We start from the raw sequence: 18,501 nt of genomic DNA on the forward strand, positions 1-18,501 counted from the left end.
GGGGATAGGGGGATGCATATATGTAAATTAATTTGTGCAGAGTGAATGCATGTGCACGTCTTTATGTATGTAAGTGTGTGTGTGTCTGTGTGTGTTGGGGGGAGAGGGAGAGGTTAGGAAAATGAAATTGAACAAGACTGTGCCATCTGTTTGGCATGCTGTGAAGCATCTCTCTGGCGTCTAATGTGATGCACCCTCACAGAGACCAGAGGCACTGTGATGAGTAACAAGCCATGTTTAGTTAACGTACAGTTTTGACTGCTGAAAATGCACGAGTACATTTCAAATCGCATTCGTTAAGTGCCGAAACTGTACTATTCCCATTTAATTCTATATTATGAAACTAGACACTCCAACCCACCTTACATGTGATTTTGATAAGGCTGTGATTTAAAAATAGATGAAATAGAATAGCACTGGTTAATTACTGGCGGGTCGGGGGGTTGACGCACCAACCTTTGGGCTACACGTTTGACACCCTAAATGCCTATCCATGATTGCCAATTCTTCAGAGGACAAGTGTTAGAAATATGTCCATGGACACATAAACATAATGTGGCATGGCCCAGAGTAAGCATGATAGAGAGGTTCACAGATTGCCCCAAGGTCAAGAAAAGGGACCAACCAATGTTGAGAATTTCTTCATGTGGTGTTTAAAGCAATGACACACCAGTCTAAGGTGCTGTTTAGGCATAGCTGGATATTTTTATATGTGGATATTTTTTTCTCCTGGTTGCTTTGGTTTTGTATTGGTTTTGGCCTTCCGTTTCCACGTAGCAGATATTTAAAATCCAGGTATAAAAAGCAGGAGAAAAAAATATCCTGTTTAGGGGGCTGAAACGCATTTGTTACAATGGAGGATTTATTTTTATCCACATGTTGCGTTTACATCGTAGCCCCTTAATGCGCGCCGTACCTCCAGTGGCACGCTGTAATAGTCATTGAAATGTAACTACCATAGCACTACAATACTATGACACAACACAGGCCCTTTAGAAATGCACCACGACTTGGTCATTACCATACTGGTAACAACAAATGTATTAAGCCGCGTCTTAAGGGGTTAACAGGAGAAAAAAATACCCTGGTAAAACAATATCCTGCTACGTGGAAACAGCACCTACATGAAAGAAAGGGTTGCCTGAGTGATTGTAGCTTTAACCAGTAGTGTACAGTATGATGGCATTTCATGAATGCAAGTTAGATACACCCTTTGCATCTACCTTGGAGAAATGGCTTGACTATGCTAGTCGTTAGCTGGACCAAATTTTTGAAAAGATTTGCAGTCACAATAGGCAGGCTAGATATCCATTCAAACATCCAAAACATCACTTCATGATCAGGAAAATAGTACAGTATATGTAACACAAGTGTTTACCAGTGCTGTTCGGTTTATCACAAACACTTTGCAAACCATTCTGAATAAAAATGCATGGAACTTGCTGAATGGAATAAACATATGGGGGTAAAATTATTTGTTTGGTGATTCAGATCATTATCTTTGTTCAGATTAATGGCAATAATATCTAAGTCCTATAGCTACATGTATTTGAATAGTTTTTAGAATCGCATATTTATTTCCATTAACCTGTAAACCTGGAATTTGGAAAACAAAAAACATTGTGATGCATTTCAGCAATCTCCACTTACAGGAAAACTTCAGATTTAAAAATATCAGTTTCTGGGAGCTAAAACTCCATTTACTTATAAATGACCCAAATACATGGCTTTACAAACATAGATAGGGTCTTAGAGAAGGCTACACGATATGAGGGCTTTCCAGTAATGTGTTTGTCAAACAGCTGGCGTTAACAATCCTGCACTTAATGAATGCAGACACTGACAATAGCAATCAACCCACTCCTCCCGTTTAATTGGAAGCAGATGCAAGCTGCACAAAATGATTGTGTCTCCACAGTCACATCCAGGCTTTTGATTAGCTTATGAATATCTTAGCATATGTGATAGGGGTAGGTTGAACCTTACAGTTGAGTTATCCTACAGACACCTCTCTTTGCCATTGTATTATTAAATAGACTGTGGCATTGTCCAAAATGTTCAGTCATTGCATGGAAGACGTACACTCACTAATGCAACGAGCAGTAAGAAATGAGTGAGAGACCATTACAGATTCTAAGAGCTTCTGTGGATGTCACAGAGTCAGGTGTTGTATCCTCATACTAATTTCATTCGTTTGGAGGGTTTCGAATTGAGAAATGAAGAGGGAGGGGTAAACTCTGAAATATGTGTCCTATTGTATCTCCTGGCTTAGATATACAGTATTTATTCATGACATTGAAAAAGGAATACTGGGGGGAAGGGGGAACTCTGTTGTTCAAATTCTGCGACCCAGGGGCGGAGCAGAGGGAGGGGCATAGGGGCCAGAAACCCCGGGCCTCACCATTTGGGGGGGCCCCCTGCCAATGGCTTTCGATCGCCAAACATCTAGCTGGGGCCCCTTCTACGATATTTCGTGGACCCAACACACCATTGATGTGCACATTTCTATGATGAATAGCAAACTCAGTATTTATCAACTATTATACGCAATGACCAGACGTTATTTATGGCCCATTATGATGGCAGACTCCAGCACGACATGTGTCAGACAGGGGCCTCTGACACATCTCCCCCCGTCACAATACTAGTGCTCCGCCCCTGCTGCGAGCCCATCCTTAGTCCTTCCTACATTCGTTGACTGCCCAGCTGACTGGTAACAAGACCAAATCCCTCCCAGATATCCTGATTATCATCGACTTTCAAATCTCTTCGAGACTTGGTCTGACCAAGAGCATTACAATTAACGTTTCCCAAGTGGCATGGTTGACCTGCCTCCCTGGGTTGGCTACTTGTTGACTGGTGTCCGACAAGGTGGGTGGAGTTCCTGATTTTTTTCGGGAGATCAGAAACTATATTTACATTGCTCTTGACCTGATTAGAAGCAACACTAAAGGTGTAGTGTCACTAGGAGGGCATGGCCTGGCTACCTCCCATAACTCCTGGGCCAGACATAATGCAAAAGGAAACCTGTTTTAATATGAAAAGTTCCTGAAACAACACACACTGCATACTGATTTTTTTTTTTAATTATATCTTGGAGCAAACTATGCGCAAAAAGAAAAAGGAACAGTATCCAGTGTGCAGTGTTTTATTAACTTTTCATATTGGTCAAGTTTTCCTGTTTTACCCCTGAACCTGGATAACAGAAGGCTTGTGCATGAGAACTTGTGTGTACTTTGAAACAATTACTAAAGCACTTATGTCTGGCAGGTCCAGGCTTAATGTCACATGACATTCCTTATTCATGATGACACTGAGAGAAGGGTAACAATTTACTTGACACTGGTGTCATAAGCATGTCATTACAGTGTCATAATAGTGTCATGGCACAGTCATAGATAAGTCACAAACATTATGTCCATGTCATAAACATTTTATGACTCTTGGCATTATGTGACATTCGGTTATGGCAAAGACAACCAAGTGGTCACTTAAGGCCAATAGTCACAAAATGTTTATGACATGGACATAATGTTTATGATACATGCATAATTGTGCCATGACACTCTCTGTAATGACATGCTTATGACACCGGCGTCAAGTAATGTGTTACCGAAAGAAGGGACAAAACAGAAGTCAAGACAAAATAAAGACACAAGAGCTGCAGCACTGGGTTTCACAGAGATTGTCAGACATTTTTTTTTGCATTAATCATTGGCAATTAATCAACATAAATATTATGCAATTCACCATTCACTTTATCTCCAAAAAGAACAAAAAGTGACAAATACAGTTGTTCATAATGTGAGAGAAGCAGATCAGTGTGATAGTTTTCTTTAAAAAAGTCAATGAAATATTCTACTGCATTTCAAATAAAAAGAAGCTGCACAAGAATCAGATATTATATCATTTTCACAGACTATTTATTTAGCCTTGGAGGTGGCCCAGATATATATATTTTTAAGAATTATTTTTGAATCCTGGGAAATCCACCTTCTTACACTAATTATACTTCAATACTGTAAAGAGCAGTGAACTTACTGCACCACTGCGTGTGTGTGTGTGTGTGTGTGTGTGTGTGTGTGTGTGTGTGTGTGTGTGTGTGTGTGTGTGTGTGTGTGTGTGTGTGTGTGTGTGTGTGTGTGTGTGTGTGTGTGTGTGTGTGTGTGTGTGTGTATTTTTGTGCGCTTTCATTTAAAAAGAAGTTCTCCCCTCCACTTTGTAAACACACACGTACACATGTACTTTGCGCACACTCACGGTCATGGTCAAGCACACACATGCTGCACACGCACACACACACACCCTGTGTCACCTCTTCCATGATGGATGTGTGTAAACTGGGAGCTGAGGATCATCACAGGGCTCAAAAACTCAATGAGGGGATTAGTAACCGTACTCGTCAGCAGAGAGAGAGACCCCTTCTCGACCTCTTGCAGTTCAGTCCAGTCCACATGGCATTGTGGGTCAGTATCGTTAGGCATGGAAACTGAAAGTAAAGTCCGCGACACCAAGCTCCCGTTTCTCTTATTTTATTTTTCTAAAGTATTTTTTGTGAGACAGGATAGTAAACTAGAGGCAGGAAGTGAGCCGGGAGAGAGAGATGGGGAAGGACCGGCAAATGACCCGGACCGGGAATCGAACCCGGGCCGGCCGAGTGGTAATAGTGTGCCCTACCATATCAGCCATGGTAGGACCCCGTTTCTCTTATATCAATGTGATGTTTCGGCCATCAGAAACGTCAAATGAAAACAAGAGAAACGGGAGCTTGGTGCCACAGAGCATGGTTTACTTTCAGTTTTCATGTGATTTTGCAAGTCCTGCACCCAATCTTTATGAGACGGATGTGTGTGTTTTTCTCTTTTTTTCAATATCGTTAGGCAACAGTATCTATATCTAGTCTGCTGTGAAGGTAGGACGAGCAGTTTTTGAATCGTAGTTGTTGTTGTTGATGTTTTTGTTTTTTTAATGTACTGTATATACCACATTTTTTGCATTTAAAAAAACTCATGTTTACATTCACATTTTCTGGAGTGATCTTTCTTTTTCAGAGTATATTCCCTTCGATGACACATTATGTAGATATCAGAAACCTTGTATAATAGCATATTGCACATTAAAAGGTCAACAAAATTCCAGTTTCTTTTGTCTTGTTTCTTCCCCTCTGCATCTCAAAGTTCATAATATATCCTTCAGGGTAGTTGGCTATCAGAGAGAAGCCGTAACTCATCCAGTTTGTAAAAGACATATACAGTATGTTTACAGTGATATCAATGGCAATTTGTGGCTCTTTGTCAAAGACATCAAAGGAAAGACGTACCCTCAGATCTGCCCATGAACAGGTGCAGAAGTGTTCTAGAATCAGCTGCCAGGTAATATTCCGTGCCAGTGTTCTAAAAGTTTCCACAAGTTCCTTTTTCTCCTCTCTAGTGCCCTGGAGCTCCACACCCTGATATGCAACGCCAAGAATTGCAGTCAGCAGCATTTTGATAACCTCTGATGTACATTCAAAACGACTACTCTCTCTTCTTTGTGTATGTGTATGTGTATAAATGTAAGTAAGCATGTTTGTGTTTTTGTCCGTAATTGTACATCAGGGGTCCGTATCTCGAAAGCGTCTTTGCTAACGACCGTAGCAACGTCCTTCGTAAGAGCGACTCAAGTCTCTCTCGACAGCGACGCTTACCACTAAATCCAAGGGAATGGTAAGACGGTCTTAAGACGGTTAGCAACGACAAGAATCGAGAAACGGACCCCAGGTCACTGTGTGTGTGTGTGTGTGTGTATGTTTGTTTGTGCATGTGTGTGTGTGTGTGTGTGTATGTGTGTGTATGAATTTAGGCTAATATATACATATTACTGTACATGGGCTTTTTATTTATGTATTCTTGTTCATCGCACTAATCCAACCGCTGTATGTCCATCCGCATACCAGTCCTCATACGCTATTCTGCTCAAGTGGCTCCCCTAGTCCTGGCCCATTCCGAGTTGTCATGTCTGGCTGCTGTTCCGAGTCAGACGACACCTGCTTGTTCTCTGTCGAGTTGGGCCCTTTCTCCGTGTCATTCTTCGGGCCCACCGCCGGGTCTTTCTCCGGCCCTGTCTGCTGCGGTGAAATCGGCTGCTTCGTCGGGGTTGCCGGTGAGGCGGCAGCCAGCGTCTTCGTCTGCCCTGGCGGCACCGGCGCCCCGTGGCCGTTGCCGTTGCCGTCGTGGTGGTTGAATCTCTCGCTGTGCTGCGTGTCGAGGGGCGGCGTGTCCTTGCAGCAGAGGTACTGCTTCCAGATCTTCAGGAAGGCGGTGCGGAACTTCTTGATGCGGAAGGCGTAGATGATGGGGTTGACGGCCGAGTTGCCGTGCGTGAGCAGGATGGCCACGTAGATGACGGGCATGGGCTTGTGGCACGCCGGGCAGAAGAGCGTCACGCAGTTGACGATGTGCAGCGGTAGCCAGCTGACGGCGAAGAGGAAGAGCACCAGCGCCAGCGACTTGGCCAGCTTCAGCTCCTTGTCGTAGTACTTGCTGGGGTCCGTGTGGCTGGTGCTCACCTAGTGGAGAGGAGAAGAGAGCAGCAGAAGAGAGATGAGAGTTACTTTTTTTTAAGTGTTTTTTGTGCTTTTCAGCCTTTATTGGTTTTTGTGAGACAGGATAGTGGAGGAGAGACAGGAAGTGAGCTGGGAGAGAGAGATGGGGAAGGACCGGCAAAGGACCCGGACTAGGAATCGAACCCGGGTCAGCCAAGTGGTAAACGTGTGCCCTACCATATCAGCCACGGTAGGGCCGAGATGAGAGTTACTTTAAGTAGGCTAAAGAACTAAATAGTAAGCAGTAAGGTGTCCACCACTGTAATCAGTGCTTGAAGTGGAAAAAAAGAGGTACCCTAATCGTCCGAAAATACCATCCAAAACAAAAGTGCAGGAACCCCGATTTTCCGACAGTCTCATCAGTACCAAATGAGTAGCCTAGGTTACAAGTCACGTTTTCTGTAGGCCTATAATTGCCTGCACACATTTTGAAACGCTTGTTTTTAACTTGTAAAATGCGGCGCACAAGATAGGCCCAAGTTCTGCCGGAATGCTGATGATGAAGATTATGAGGAAGGGTAGTTCCCCCCCACTTCAAGCACTGACTGTAATGAAATGTAGGCCCAATGTAATATCCCATCAAGACACGTCTCCTGTTATAAATTAGCTGTAGAATGGCAATGACCAAGTCGTAATTCTACTCCTCTATTCATCGAATTCCACTGGCTACCGATTGATTGCTGCCTGGAGGACCAAGCACAAGGCCTTGACCCTTGCCAACAAGACCACAGCAGGAACGGCTCCAGCTTAGCTGAAGGACATACTAATGTTTCTGGCAGAGAACTATGCTCCTCCAACACAAACTGTCTGGGCCTGTCGCCTTCTCGCTCTAAGCGATCCTAGTCGAGACTGTTCACTGTCATTGTCCCTTAGTGCTGGAACAATCTCCCAGAGGCAGAAAGACTAGGCACATCTCTTTCAACCTTCAAGAAACAAGTAGAGACTCTTCTCTTTCGTGACCATCCACTACATCAGTGTTTCCCAACCTTTTTTGTCTCATGTACCCCCGAGCCTTTTTGTTGTGCCACGAGTACCCCCTAACTTGTGTTTTACATCGCTTTTTCTGTTCCAGTGTGACTATGCTCCATGCATTTGTAAAAATTAAATTTTTCCAAGTACCCCCTTCAGTGTGCTCGCGTACCCCTAGTGGTACACGTACCCCTGGTTGGGAAACACTGAACTACATTGATGCTTGAGCTGCGCCTGTGCTGAGCCAGGCTCTATGGCATGATATGTATGTGTGTACTCAACTTAAACCTGTACTAATGAACCATACTTAGCATCTGCACTTGTTCTGAATATTTCCCCTGCATTCTGTTAGTCATGTTGGCTAAGATTATGTTCTCGATTGTAAGTCTACAAATTGCAATGTAATGTAATGTAATGCCACAGTGAGCGTTTGCCAATTGCAATGTAATGTAATGTAATAGACTAAACAGCCAGTGTACCGCCATTAGTGGTGTCAACAATGATCGATTCGGCGATGCAATCCAATGCGGAGCATGGATGATCCAGAATCGATCCGGCAAGTTCCAGAATCGATCCGGCAATTTTTTGAAGTTTCAATTACTTCCATGGATATTTCGGGAGCAAATGAATGTTAAATTAATTAAAAGCACTTCAAAACATTGCAAGACTGATAAAGACTGTTACAGACTGATACAGAAAACAGCCAATAAATTGTTGCTCAGCATCTGACTACTTGTATTGCCTCATCATGACTGATTAAACATTTACTTTGCTTTCAGTAGAAATGTAATGCATTGCAATGCATTGTAGAATTGAATCGGATCGGATCGCATAGAATCGAATCGAATCGAATCGAATCGCTACCTCCCGAATCGTGATCGAATCGGATCGTGAGGGCAGTGCCCAGTGGAGTGGAACAGGGGGGGAAAACCCTGACTCATTCTTAGGGCCCAGCCCACCTGGGGGGGCCCATCGGGGGCCCTCCTATGGAAAATGGTCCATGGAAAATGTTCTTGAGGGGCCCATGAAAGAGGTTGTTCCTGGGGCCCCAAATTTGGTGCTACGCCCCTGGCAGTGCCAATCCACACCACTAACCGTCATAGTAGTGTAGTACTATGATAGTAACGGTTGGTGTGCACTACGGAGCTACGGACAGTAAATAGCAATGTAATACAGTATAAGTGTTAAGTGTAATGACCTTCTCATACCTGTCAACTTTAAGGCTCAAAAAATTGGAATAATTATCAGATTTTATGCCAAAATAACCCGGGAAATTTTCAATAAGCCAAATCCTGAGAGTCTGGGCGATAGCGACAAGTCGGGCGGTGGGTTCTACTCTGCTTTTCAACATGACAGTCCTCATGCAAGGCCAGTTCTGTCCAAAATCCCCCCTGCCCCCTTGTGCATGTTTTAAAAGGAGCATGTAATGTAGTGTTTCTCAAAGGGGGCGGTACAATTCCCCTGCGGACGTTGAGAGCTCCGGGGGGGTGTTGAGAAGGATACAGCTGAGAGGGTGCGGTGCTTAGTTGCCATTGGGGGGCATTAGTCTATTTTTTAATACCCAAGGGGGGCGTTGTCAGTCTTATGATGATGTCAAAGGGGCGTTGGGACGGGAGGCTTATGATGAGGACAAGGGGGCGTTTCTTCAAAAACGGTTGAGAAAGGGGGGGGCATGCTAAGCCCCCCACATTCCGGCCTGCGTGCCCACCCACGGGGACCCCGATTCGAGTCCGTCCGGGGTCATTTCCCGATCCTTCCCTGTCTCTCTGTCCCATTCGCTTCCTGTCACCATCTTCGACTGTCCAGTCAAATAAAGGCATAAAAGCCCCTAAAAACAGTGGTGTAGTCTACGTAGAACGCGGGTATACCCACTTCTAAATTTCAGGGATTTCAGTATACCCACTTAAAATTGATTGATCCATTATTTTGAATAGCACAAATATATACAGTATACCCACGTCAACGACTGATGATTCAAGATTCAAGATTCAAGAATTTATTGTCATTGTCAAAAAAGGCAACGAAATTGTGTTTTGAGTACAATACTTAGTAGCAGCAGAAGCTAATAAAAAGTTCAGTACTCCGGGCCGCTGCGACTCTGCGTGCCGCCACCTTGGTCAAATCTTGGTCAAGTGTTAAACAACATTGGGTAAGGATGAGGATGTAATGTATTGCGAGCAGTGGTGGACAAAGTAAAAGTAAAAGTAAAAAAAAGAAACACAGTTTCTTTCCAACACAGGTAACTTATCTGAGTAAAAAGTAGACCAATGTACTTGTCTTACAATAAGCTGATTCTGCACAGGTTGGGTTGAGTTTGTGGTGGGTCCTTGTTAGGTTTTTATTGTTTTTCAGTAATAACAAAGTCTATCTCAATAGGTAGGTAAAATGGAGTAAACCGTGTGTAAGAGCCATATTGAGAAAAGCATTTTATGTTGGAATTAAGAATTATTATTTACATATATACAGTGGAATTGTTATTTTCTAAGAATATTATTTTGATACACCATGTGTACATTCATGAAGAAAGAAATGTTATTTAATTCATTATTTTGATAAGAGAATGTTTCGTCACTAATGTGTAATGTGCACGAGACGCCGCAGTATATAAAGCGTGACATGCGTCATTTGTCATTCAGAAGGTCGGGTGGTGGTGATACAGTTTTCTGACCGGCAGCTGCGTCAGCGCACGGCACATGGACATTTAGAATACGAAAGAACCACCGACCAGTTAAGCTTTACCACTTAAGAGACAGACAGTGAATTCTTTTGTTGTATGTTTTATTTGTAAGTAAACTTTTTAAACTTAAGGATCCTGTGTCGGAAGATTTGTCGCGTCAGACTCGTTGCTTATTCACCCGCTCCTCAGGTGGCATACATTATCAGAAGGAGTTGCCACTACATAAAGTCAGAAAACTTCGCCTGGAAGCCAAAAACTTCGCCTGGAAGTCAAGAAAACGTCCACAGAGGGTCAGAGGACTTCGAAAGAAGGACAGAGAAGTTAACTGGAACAGCAGAAAGGCTTCAGTGGAAGAGAGATTCCATACGGAGCCGTTGGAAGGAGAGCGAAAGTTGAGAGGAAAAGTTTGGAGAGGTGAGCTGTGGCTAAGGCTAATCCGTCCATTGAAATTGCCTGTGTTAGCCTGCTGATGCTACCTAGCTTAGCTGCCATTGCTAAATGCTGAGTCACTTGCTCTAGCGAGCTGAAGTCATGCAGTGAGAACGTGATGTCTCGTGCTCGTTCATTCACGGATGTTTAAACCCATCTACTGCTAAGATAATTACTGCACTCTGAAGAATTTGAAAGACATAAGCATTTGATGTTGAAAAAGTTCGACTGTTTGGACATTTGTTTGTGAATTGTGCACTAATTAATTAAGATGGCTGACAAGTTAGAGAATGACCAAATGCCCGCCGATGATGGCGCCAAGAGGGCACCCAAGCCCACTGAAAAGGCATTACAGGATAAGCTGCATAGACTGATTGGAACTAGAAAGGGAAAATTCAGCAAGCTCACAACTAAAATGAACGAAATAGATGAGCTCATACAAAATAATGGAGATGTATACAGAATACAGGATCTTTTGCAAAGTGATGTGTGCTTCATGCATAAAGAAATAGAAGACATTAATGACGCCATAATTCCTTTACTGGATGAGGAAACAAGGAAAACTGATCAGGAATGGTTCAGTAACAAAGTAATTGCTGTAAATGAATATATGGAGAAATCTTTGGACTGGGTCAGTCGCCAGCGACAAAAAATAGAACATGGGCCAGAAACACATTCAGAGGTTTCACTGCAAGATGACATAAATGCCAGTGATAGCATTTCACAAGTCAATTTACAAGATTGCAGACGCAAAGTAAAAGATGGCGCAGCCTCAAATGTTTCAAGAAGATCCTCAGGGAGCTCAATGTCAACTGTGCGTGCCAAAGAGCAAGCAGAACATGCAGCGCTTTTAGAAAGAGCAGCTGCAATGGAGGAAATGCAAGCCTTGGAGCTTGAAGAAGCAAGGCTAAAGGCTAGAAAAGAGAAGTTGGAAATGGAAAGAAAGCTTGCAGAGTCAACTGCGAAATTGAAAGTGTTGCAGTCATATGAAGATGGGATGAACAGCTATGTCTCCAGAGCATCGTCTAGACACAAAGTGAAGAAGGAGGAGGAAAAAGATTATAGTCTACCACATTCAGTTGGCAGAGTAGCACAGAGCGCTGGTCTTGGTGTACGCCAGCAAGTTGGTAGCAACCAAAGACAAGCTACAAGACAAATTAATGATGACAAAGACCTCCATCAGGTGTTACAGAGACAAAGTGTCATCACAGAGATGCTAGTTAAGCAGCATAACCTGTCAAGCTTACCACGTAAAGATGTTCCGGTGTTTAAAGGTGACCCGCTCACTTACAAGTCGTTCATAAGGTCATTTGAACACGCTGTTGAGAGCAAAGCTGACACCTATGAAGATGTGTTCTACTACCTGGAGCAGTACACCAGTGGGGAAGCGCAGGAGCTAGTCCGTAGCTGTGAGCATATGCCTGCTGAAAAGGGCTACAAGGAAGCCAGGAGGCTACTGAAGAAACACTACGGCAATGAGCTAAAGATAGCTAACGCTTACATGGAGAAAGCATTGAATTGGCCTAGCATCAAGCAAGAAGATGGCAAAGTACTCAATGCTTACGCGCTATTCCTGACGGGCTGTAAGAACACAATGGGAGACTTGGAGTTCATGGAAGAAATGGACAACCCCACTAATATGCGAGCTGTCCTGTCTAAGCTTCCTTATAAAATGCGTGAGAGGTGGAGAGTGATTGCTTTTGAAATTGAAGAGAAGGGAAAAGGACGTGCAAGATTCTCAGCCCTGGTTGACTTCATTGATCGCCAGGCGAAGATCGTCACAAACCCCCTATTCGGAAGTGTGTCAGAGCCTCATGCAACAAAGGAAGGAAAGAACAAAAAGGATTTCCAATTCAAGAAAAGTAGTCCAAAGGGAAATAGCAGTTTTGCTACAGGAGTTGAAGCTCCACAAGAAGTAAAAGAACAAAATGCGACAGTGAAGAAAGCTGCTGTAGCTTTGCAGAAGCCTTGTGTCTACTGCCAAAACAATCACACACTAGCCGAGTGCAGAAAAATTAGAGAGCAACCACTCCAGAAAAGATTGGACTTTCTCAAGTCCAAAGGTCTGTGCTTCGGATGTCTGTTCCCAGGACACCTCAGCAAAGAGTGCAAAAAGAAAGCAAAGTGTCAAATCTGCTCACTAAGACATCCAGATCTGTTGCACATGGAAAAGAGAGAGGACAGTGCGCCTGCTGACCAGAAAAAGAGAGACAGCACGCCTACTGAAAGAAAGAAAGAAGACAGCTCTGAGAGTGAGGAAATCTCTAGTGCATGCATGTCTGATGAAGCTTGTGCCTATATTGGGGCCGGAAGGAAATGTGCATTAGCCGTTCTGCCTGTCAAGGTCAAATCGAAGAAGAGTGATAGATATGTGACAACGTATGCATTTATGGACCCTGGCAGCACCGCATGCTTTTGCACTGAGGACCTGCAACGAAAGCTGAAGCTCAAGGGCAGACGAACGCAAATCCGTCTCAACACCATGGGCTGTAGCAGGGCAGATGACAGCAAAGTCCTGAACACGGTTGCCCTGTCAGACTTGGAAGTGTGTGGTGTGGAGGAAGATGTTTACATAGACCTGCCTAGGGTATTCACCCATGACTTCATTCCAGTGCATGAAGAGAACATACCTAAGCAGGAAGACATTGCGTGTTGGCCTTACCTGAAAGATGTGTCTTTGCCTCAGATCAACGCTGAGGTCGGCCTGCTCATAGGCACCAATGTCCCGAAGGCCATGGAGCCACGGCAGGTGATTCATAGTGAAGGAGACGGTCCGTACGCGGTGCGAAGTGCCTTAGGATGGACGTTATATGGATCGCTACGAAGTCTGAAGATGGAGAGTGAGACTGATGAGAGCCACACAGTCAATCGTCTGTCGGTAGTGGAAATAGAACAGTTGCTGAGACAGCAGTATGACGCAGACTTCCCAGAGCGTGACTGTGAAGAGAAAGAAGAAATGTCACAGGAAGACCACAAGTTCATGTCTCTGGTGAGCAGCTCTGCTAGACTGGTGGATGGGCATTACTGTGTGAGCCTGCCATTGAAAGACGAGGCCATCAAAATGCCAAACAATCGCTGTATTGCAGAACAGCGCGCCAACAGCCTGAAAAAGAAGTTGAAAAGACACGCAAGCTTCCATGAGGACTACAAGACGTTCATGAAGGATGTCATTGACTGTGGATATGCTGTCAAGGTCCCCAAGGAGCAGCTGCAGCGTGATGATGGCAGGGTGTGGTACATTCCCCACCACGGGGTGTACCACCCCAAGAAGAACAAAATCCGTGTAGTGTTTGATTGTACAGCAACGTATAGAGGAGTGTCTCTTAACGAGCAGTTGCTGCAAGGCCCGAATCTTACCAATACACTGATTGGCGTTCTAGTCAGATTCCGTCAAGAACCCGTGGCATTGATGGCAGATGTCAAAGCCATGTTCTATCAGGTTAAAGTGCCTGAAGAGGATGCAGATCTTCTACGTTTCCTGTGGTGGCCGGAGGGCAACCTGAGTGAAGACCTGGAAGAATTCAGAATGACCGTTCACAGTTTCGGTGCTACGTCTTCACCCAGTTGCTCATCTTACGCCTTAAGGAAAACGGCCGAGGACAACCGAGGAACAACAAGCCCAGAAGCAGCTGACACAGTTCTCTGCAACTTTTACGTAGATGACTGCTTGAAGTCAGTCCCCACGGATGCTCAAGCCATTCAGCTCGTGAAGGACCTGAGAGCACTGTGCGCCTTGGGTGGCTTTCAGTTGACGAAGTGGGTCAGTTCCAGTCAGGCTGTTCTGTCGACCATCCCCGAAGAAGATCGTGCAACTGGTACGAAAGACTTGGACTTAAGCCACAACATTCCTCCCATGGAGCGCGCCTTGGGCATCCAATGGTGCACCATCTCAGACAGTTTCAAGTTCGAACTGAATGTTCCCGACCGGCCTATGACGAGGCGTGGGATTCTGTCTGTAGTCGGCGCATTGTACGACCCCCTAGGATTCTTGGCGCCAGTTATCCTGCCCGCGAAGCAAATCCTAAGGTCCCTGTGTGAAGAAAAGTGTGGCTGGGATCAAGAAATCAAGGAGTGTCATGTACGCAGATGGCAAGAATGGTTGACAGAGATGAATCTGTTGGAAGGATTCACAGTGAGAAGATGTGTGAAACCAGCAGCCTTTGGACCTGTGCAGTCAGCACAATTACACCATTTTGCTGACGCATCAGAGACTGGCTACGGCACCGCTACCTACCTGCTCATGTCAAACCAGACTGGGGAGAGGTGTTGCACTCTTTTGATGGGAAAAGCAAGGGTAGCCCCTTTGAAACGTGTCACAATCCCACGGCTGGAACTGACGGCCGCAGTAGTAGCTGTGAAGATGGACCAGATGTTGCGACACGAACTGCAGGTGCCACTCCAAGATTCCATCTTTTGGACCGACAGCACCACAGTTTTGAGATACATTGCGAATGACCACAGTCGCTTCAAGACGTTTGTCGCAAACAGGGTCACACTGATCAGAGAGCACAGCCTTCCATCCCAGTGGCATTATGTAAAGTCCGAAGACAACCCTGCAGACCAGGTGTCAAGGGGAATGAAAGTGAAGAATTTCATTGAAAGCAAGACTTGGTTGCAAGGCCCAAGTTTCCTCCTGAGGCCTCAGGAAGAGTGGCCTGACTTGCCTTTCATGAAAGACCAACCCCAAGATGACCCTGAGGTCAAGTCCTGTGCTGTGAAGGTTGAAGAGGAGGGACAGGAGAAGGTGATGGCTCTCAGTAAGCTCATTGAGTACTACTCTGATTGGACAAGGCTGAGAAGGGCAGTGGCGTGGCTCTCCAAGCTGAAGCAATTGCTGCTGCACCTACGAAAGGAGAGAAAGGTCTTCATAGACAAAATCAAGCAGTCTGAGAGCCAGACAAACCAGCAAGAGCAGCTGGCAACGGAGCACATGAGAAAGTTTAAGCTGACACTTCAGCCTGCGTCGCTCACCATAGAAGATCTGGAAGAGGCTGAGAACGAGCTGATAAGGGTTAGTCAGCAACTAACTTACCCAAAGGAAATTGTAGCTCTACGAACAAGTGGACATGTGAGAAAGAATAGTCCAATATACCAATTGGATCCCTTCCTGAAAGATGGCATCGTGCGAGTTGGTGGGCGTCTCTCCAAGCTGTCAATGCCAGAAGAGACAAAGCATCCCGCAATTCTCCACAAAAAATCCACGATCGCTACTCTAATCCTGCGGAACGTCCATGAGGAAATTGGACATTGCGGACGTAACTACATGCTGGTCAAGCTGCGCACCAGGTATTGGATACCTCAAGTGAGTTCAGCAATCAGGCGCATAATCTACAAATGCACTGTCTGCAGAAGGCGCAAAAGTAGACCAGGAGAGCAGAAAATGGCAGATCTGCCATTGGATCGAATCACACCAGATCAGCCTCCGTTTACAAACGTAGGAGTGGATTTTTTCGGGCCTTTTGAGGTCAAGAGGGGACGAAGCCATGTGAAGAGGTACGGCGTACTCTTTACCTGCCTCACCACAAGGGCTGTCCACATCGAGATTGCCCATAGTCTGGACACAGACTCTTGCGTTAATGCGCTCCGTCGCTTTACATGCAGAAGAGGTCAAGCCAAGATCATGCGGTCAGACAATGGGACCAATCTCGTAGCTGCTGAGAGAGAGCTACGTGAAGCTCTCCAAGACTTGAACCAAAGTCGAATTGCTGATGCAATGATGGAGAAAGGAGTCAACTGGATCTTCAATGCCCCCGCAGCTTCCCATCACGGAGGTGTGTGGGAAAGACAGATACGCACAGTACGCAAGATCCTGAACTCCATTGTCAGACAACAGTCACTGGACGATGAGAGTCTACTTACCGTCATGTGTGAGGTGGAGTCTATCATGAACAACAGGCCTCTCACCCTGGCATCAGACGACCCCAGTGATCTCGACGTCTTGACACCGAACCACTTACTTCTTCTGAGAGCGCAACCCAGCATTCCACCTGGAATCTTCTCCCGGGATGACCAGTATGCTCGACGGCGGTGGCGACAGGTGCAATATATTGCAGACCTGTTTTGGACCAGGTGGGTCAAAGAGTACCTACCAACCCTCCAGAATCGGCAACGGTGGTCAAGACCCAAGAGGAACTTCCAAGAGGGAGATGTCGTCTTGATAGTGGACGACACTGCGCCGCGCAACTCCTGGCTAATGGGCCGGGTCATCAAGACCTTGCCTGATGCGAAAGGTGTGGTAAGGCGAGCTGTTGTGCAGACGAAGACTAGTCAGCTCGACAGACCAGTGAGTAAGCTTTGTTTATTACTAGAGGCGACCTGAAGACTTCAAGGACTCTTATACTGGACTGAGTTGATTCTTTGAATTTCATGTTTAAGTTCATGATTAAGAAATCACACTTAAGATATTTGATGGCTCTTTTGTAATTTAAAGTTTGGTAATTGTTCCGCCCATAGCGTTAACAATTAGGGGCCGGAAATGTAAGAGCCATATTGAGAAAAGCATTTTATGTTGGAATTAAGAATAATTATTTACATATATACAGTGGAATTGTTATTTTCTAAGAATATTATTTTGATACACCATGTGTACATTCATGAAGAAAGAAATGTTATTTAATTCATTATTTTGATAAGAGAATGTTTCGTCACTAATGTGTAATGTGCACGAGACGCCGCAGTATATAAAGCGTGACATGCGTCATTTGTCATTCAGAAGGTCGGGTGGTGGTGATACAGTTTTCTGACCGGCAGCTGCGTCAGCGCACGGCACATGGACATTTAGAATACGAAAGAACCACCGACCAGTTAAGCTTCACCACTTAAGAAACAGACAGTGAATTCTTTTCTTTTGTATGTTTTATTTGTAAGTAAACTTTTTAAACTTAAGGATCCTGTGTCGGAAGATTTGTCGCGTCAGACTCGTTGCTTATTCACCCGCTCCTCAGGTGGCATACATTATCAGAAGGAGTTGCCACTACACCGTGTAACAGCTATGTAATATCATGTGCTACTGTTGTAATTACACCACAAAAGTAATTTTACTTTCACTTTGTCCACCACTGATTGCGAGGGACAGACCTTCTTGTTGAGCTGCTTGTGTATCATGTAGAAGATCTCGGTGTATATGGCCAGCATGAGCAGCAGGGGCGGCAGCACCCAGCCGAAGAAGTTGAAGTAGACCATGTACTGCATGCTGATCACGTTCTCGAACTGGCAGGTGATCACCATGTCCGGGCCCATGTCCGTGCCGTTGCTGCGTCGCCGCAGGTTGCTGAGGTTGTTCCAGCCCAGCATGGGGGTCAGGCCCACCAGCAGGGCCAGCGCCCAGCACGCCACCACCGCCACGCCCGCACGCCGCGTGGTCACCACCCGCTTGTAGCTGCAAGGGGACAGGGGACAGGGGACACGGACATGAGTAAGCATTAGCATACGCTCACACACGCATACGCATACATGTACACACACACACACACACACGCACAAACCAGCAGGGCCAGCGCCCAGCACGCCACCACCGCCTGCCGAGGGGTCACCACCCGCTTGTAGCTGTAAGGGACAGGGACAGGACAAGAATAAGCACAAGCGTGTGTTCACACACACACACACACATAAGCACACACACATGCAGACACACACACACACACACACACACACACACACACACACACACATACGCACATGAACATATGCACACACACACATGTGCACAGACACACACACATGCACGCACACATAGTATATGCAAACACAAACACACATAAGCACACACACACACAGATGTGTGTATACACATGCATACTCAGACAGCCACAGACACTGTCCCCGGGCATAGGTCAAACGGTTG

General features: G+C 45.3%; 1 protein-coding gene across 1 annotated transcript in view; it reads right to left on the reverse strand.

The window, feature by feature from the left end:
- Positions 1 to 4,174: 4,174 nt before the first annotated feature.
- The window catches only part of adora1b (adenosine A1 receptor b), a 28,383-nt gene continuing 14,056 nt past the window's right edge, over positions 4,175 to 18,501 (reverse strand). Inside the window, exons 2-3 of the mRNA XM_063207978.1 lie at positions 17,736 to 18,036; positions 4,175 to 6,547 (exon numbers count right to left, since the gene is read on the reverse strand). Coding sequence (XP_063064048.1) covers positions 5,939 to 6,547; positions 17,736 to 18,036 — 910 coding nt within the window. The 3' untranslated portion in view covers positions 4,175 to 5,938. The remainder of the gene's footprint in view (positions 6,548 to 17,735; positions 18,037 to 18,501) is intronic.

Source organism: Engraulis encrasicolus, chromosome 10, assembly GCF_034702125.1.
Source record: "Engraulis encrasicolus isolate BLACKSEA-1 chromosome 10, IST_EnEncr_1.0, whole genome shotgun sequence".
Lineage (NCBI taxonomy): Eukaryota > Metazoa > Chordata > Actinopteri > Clupeiformes > Engraulidae > Engraulis > Engraulis encrasicolus.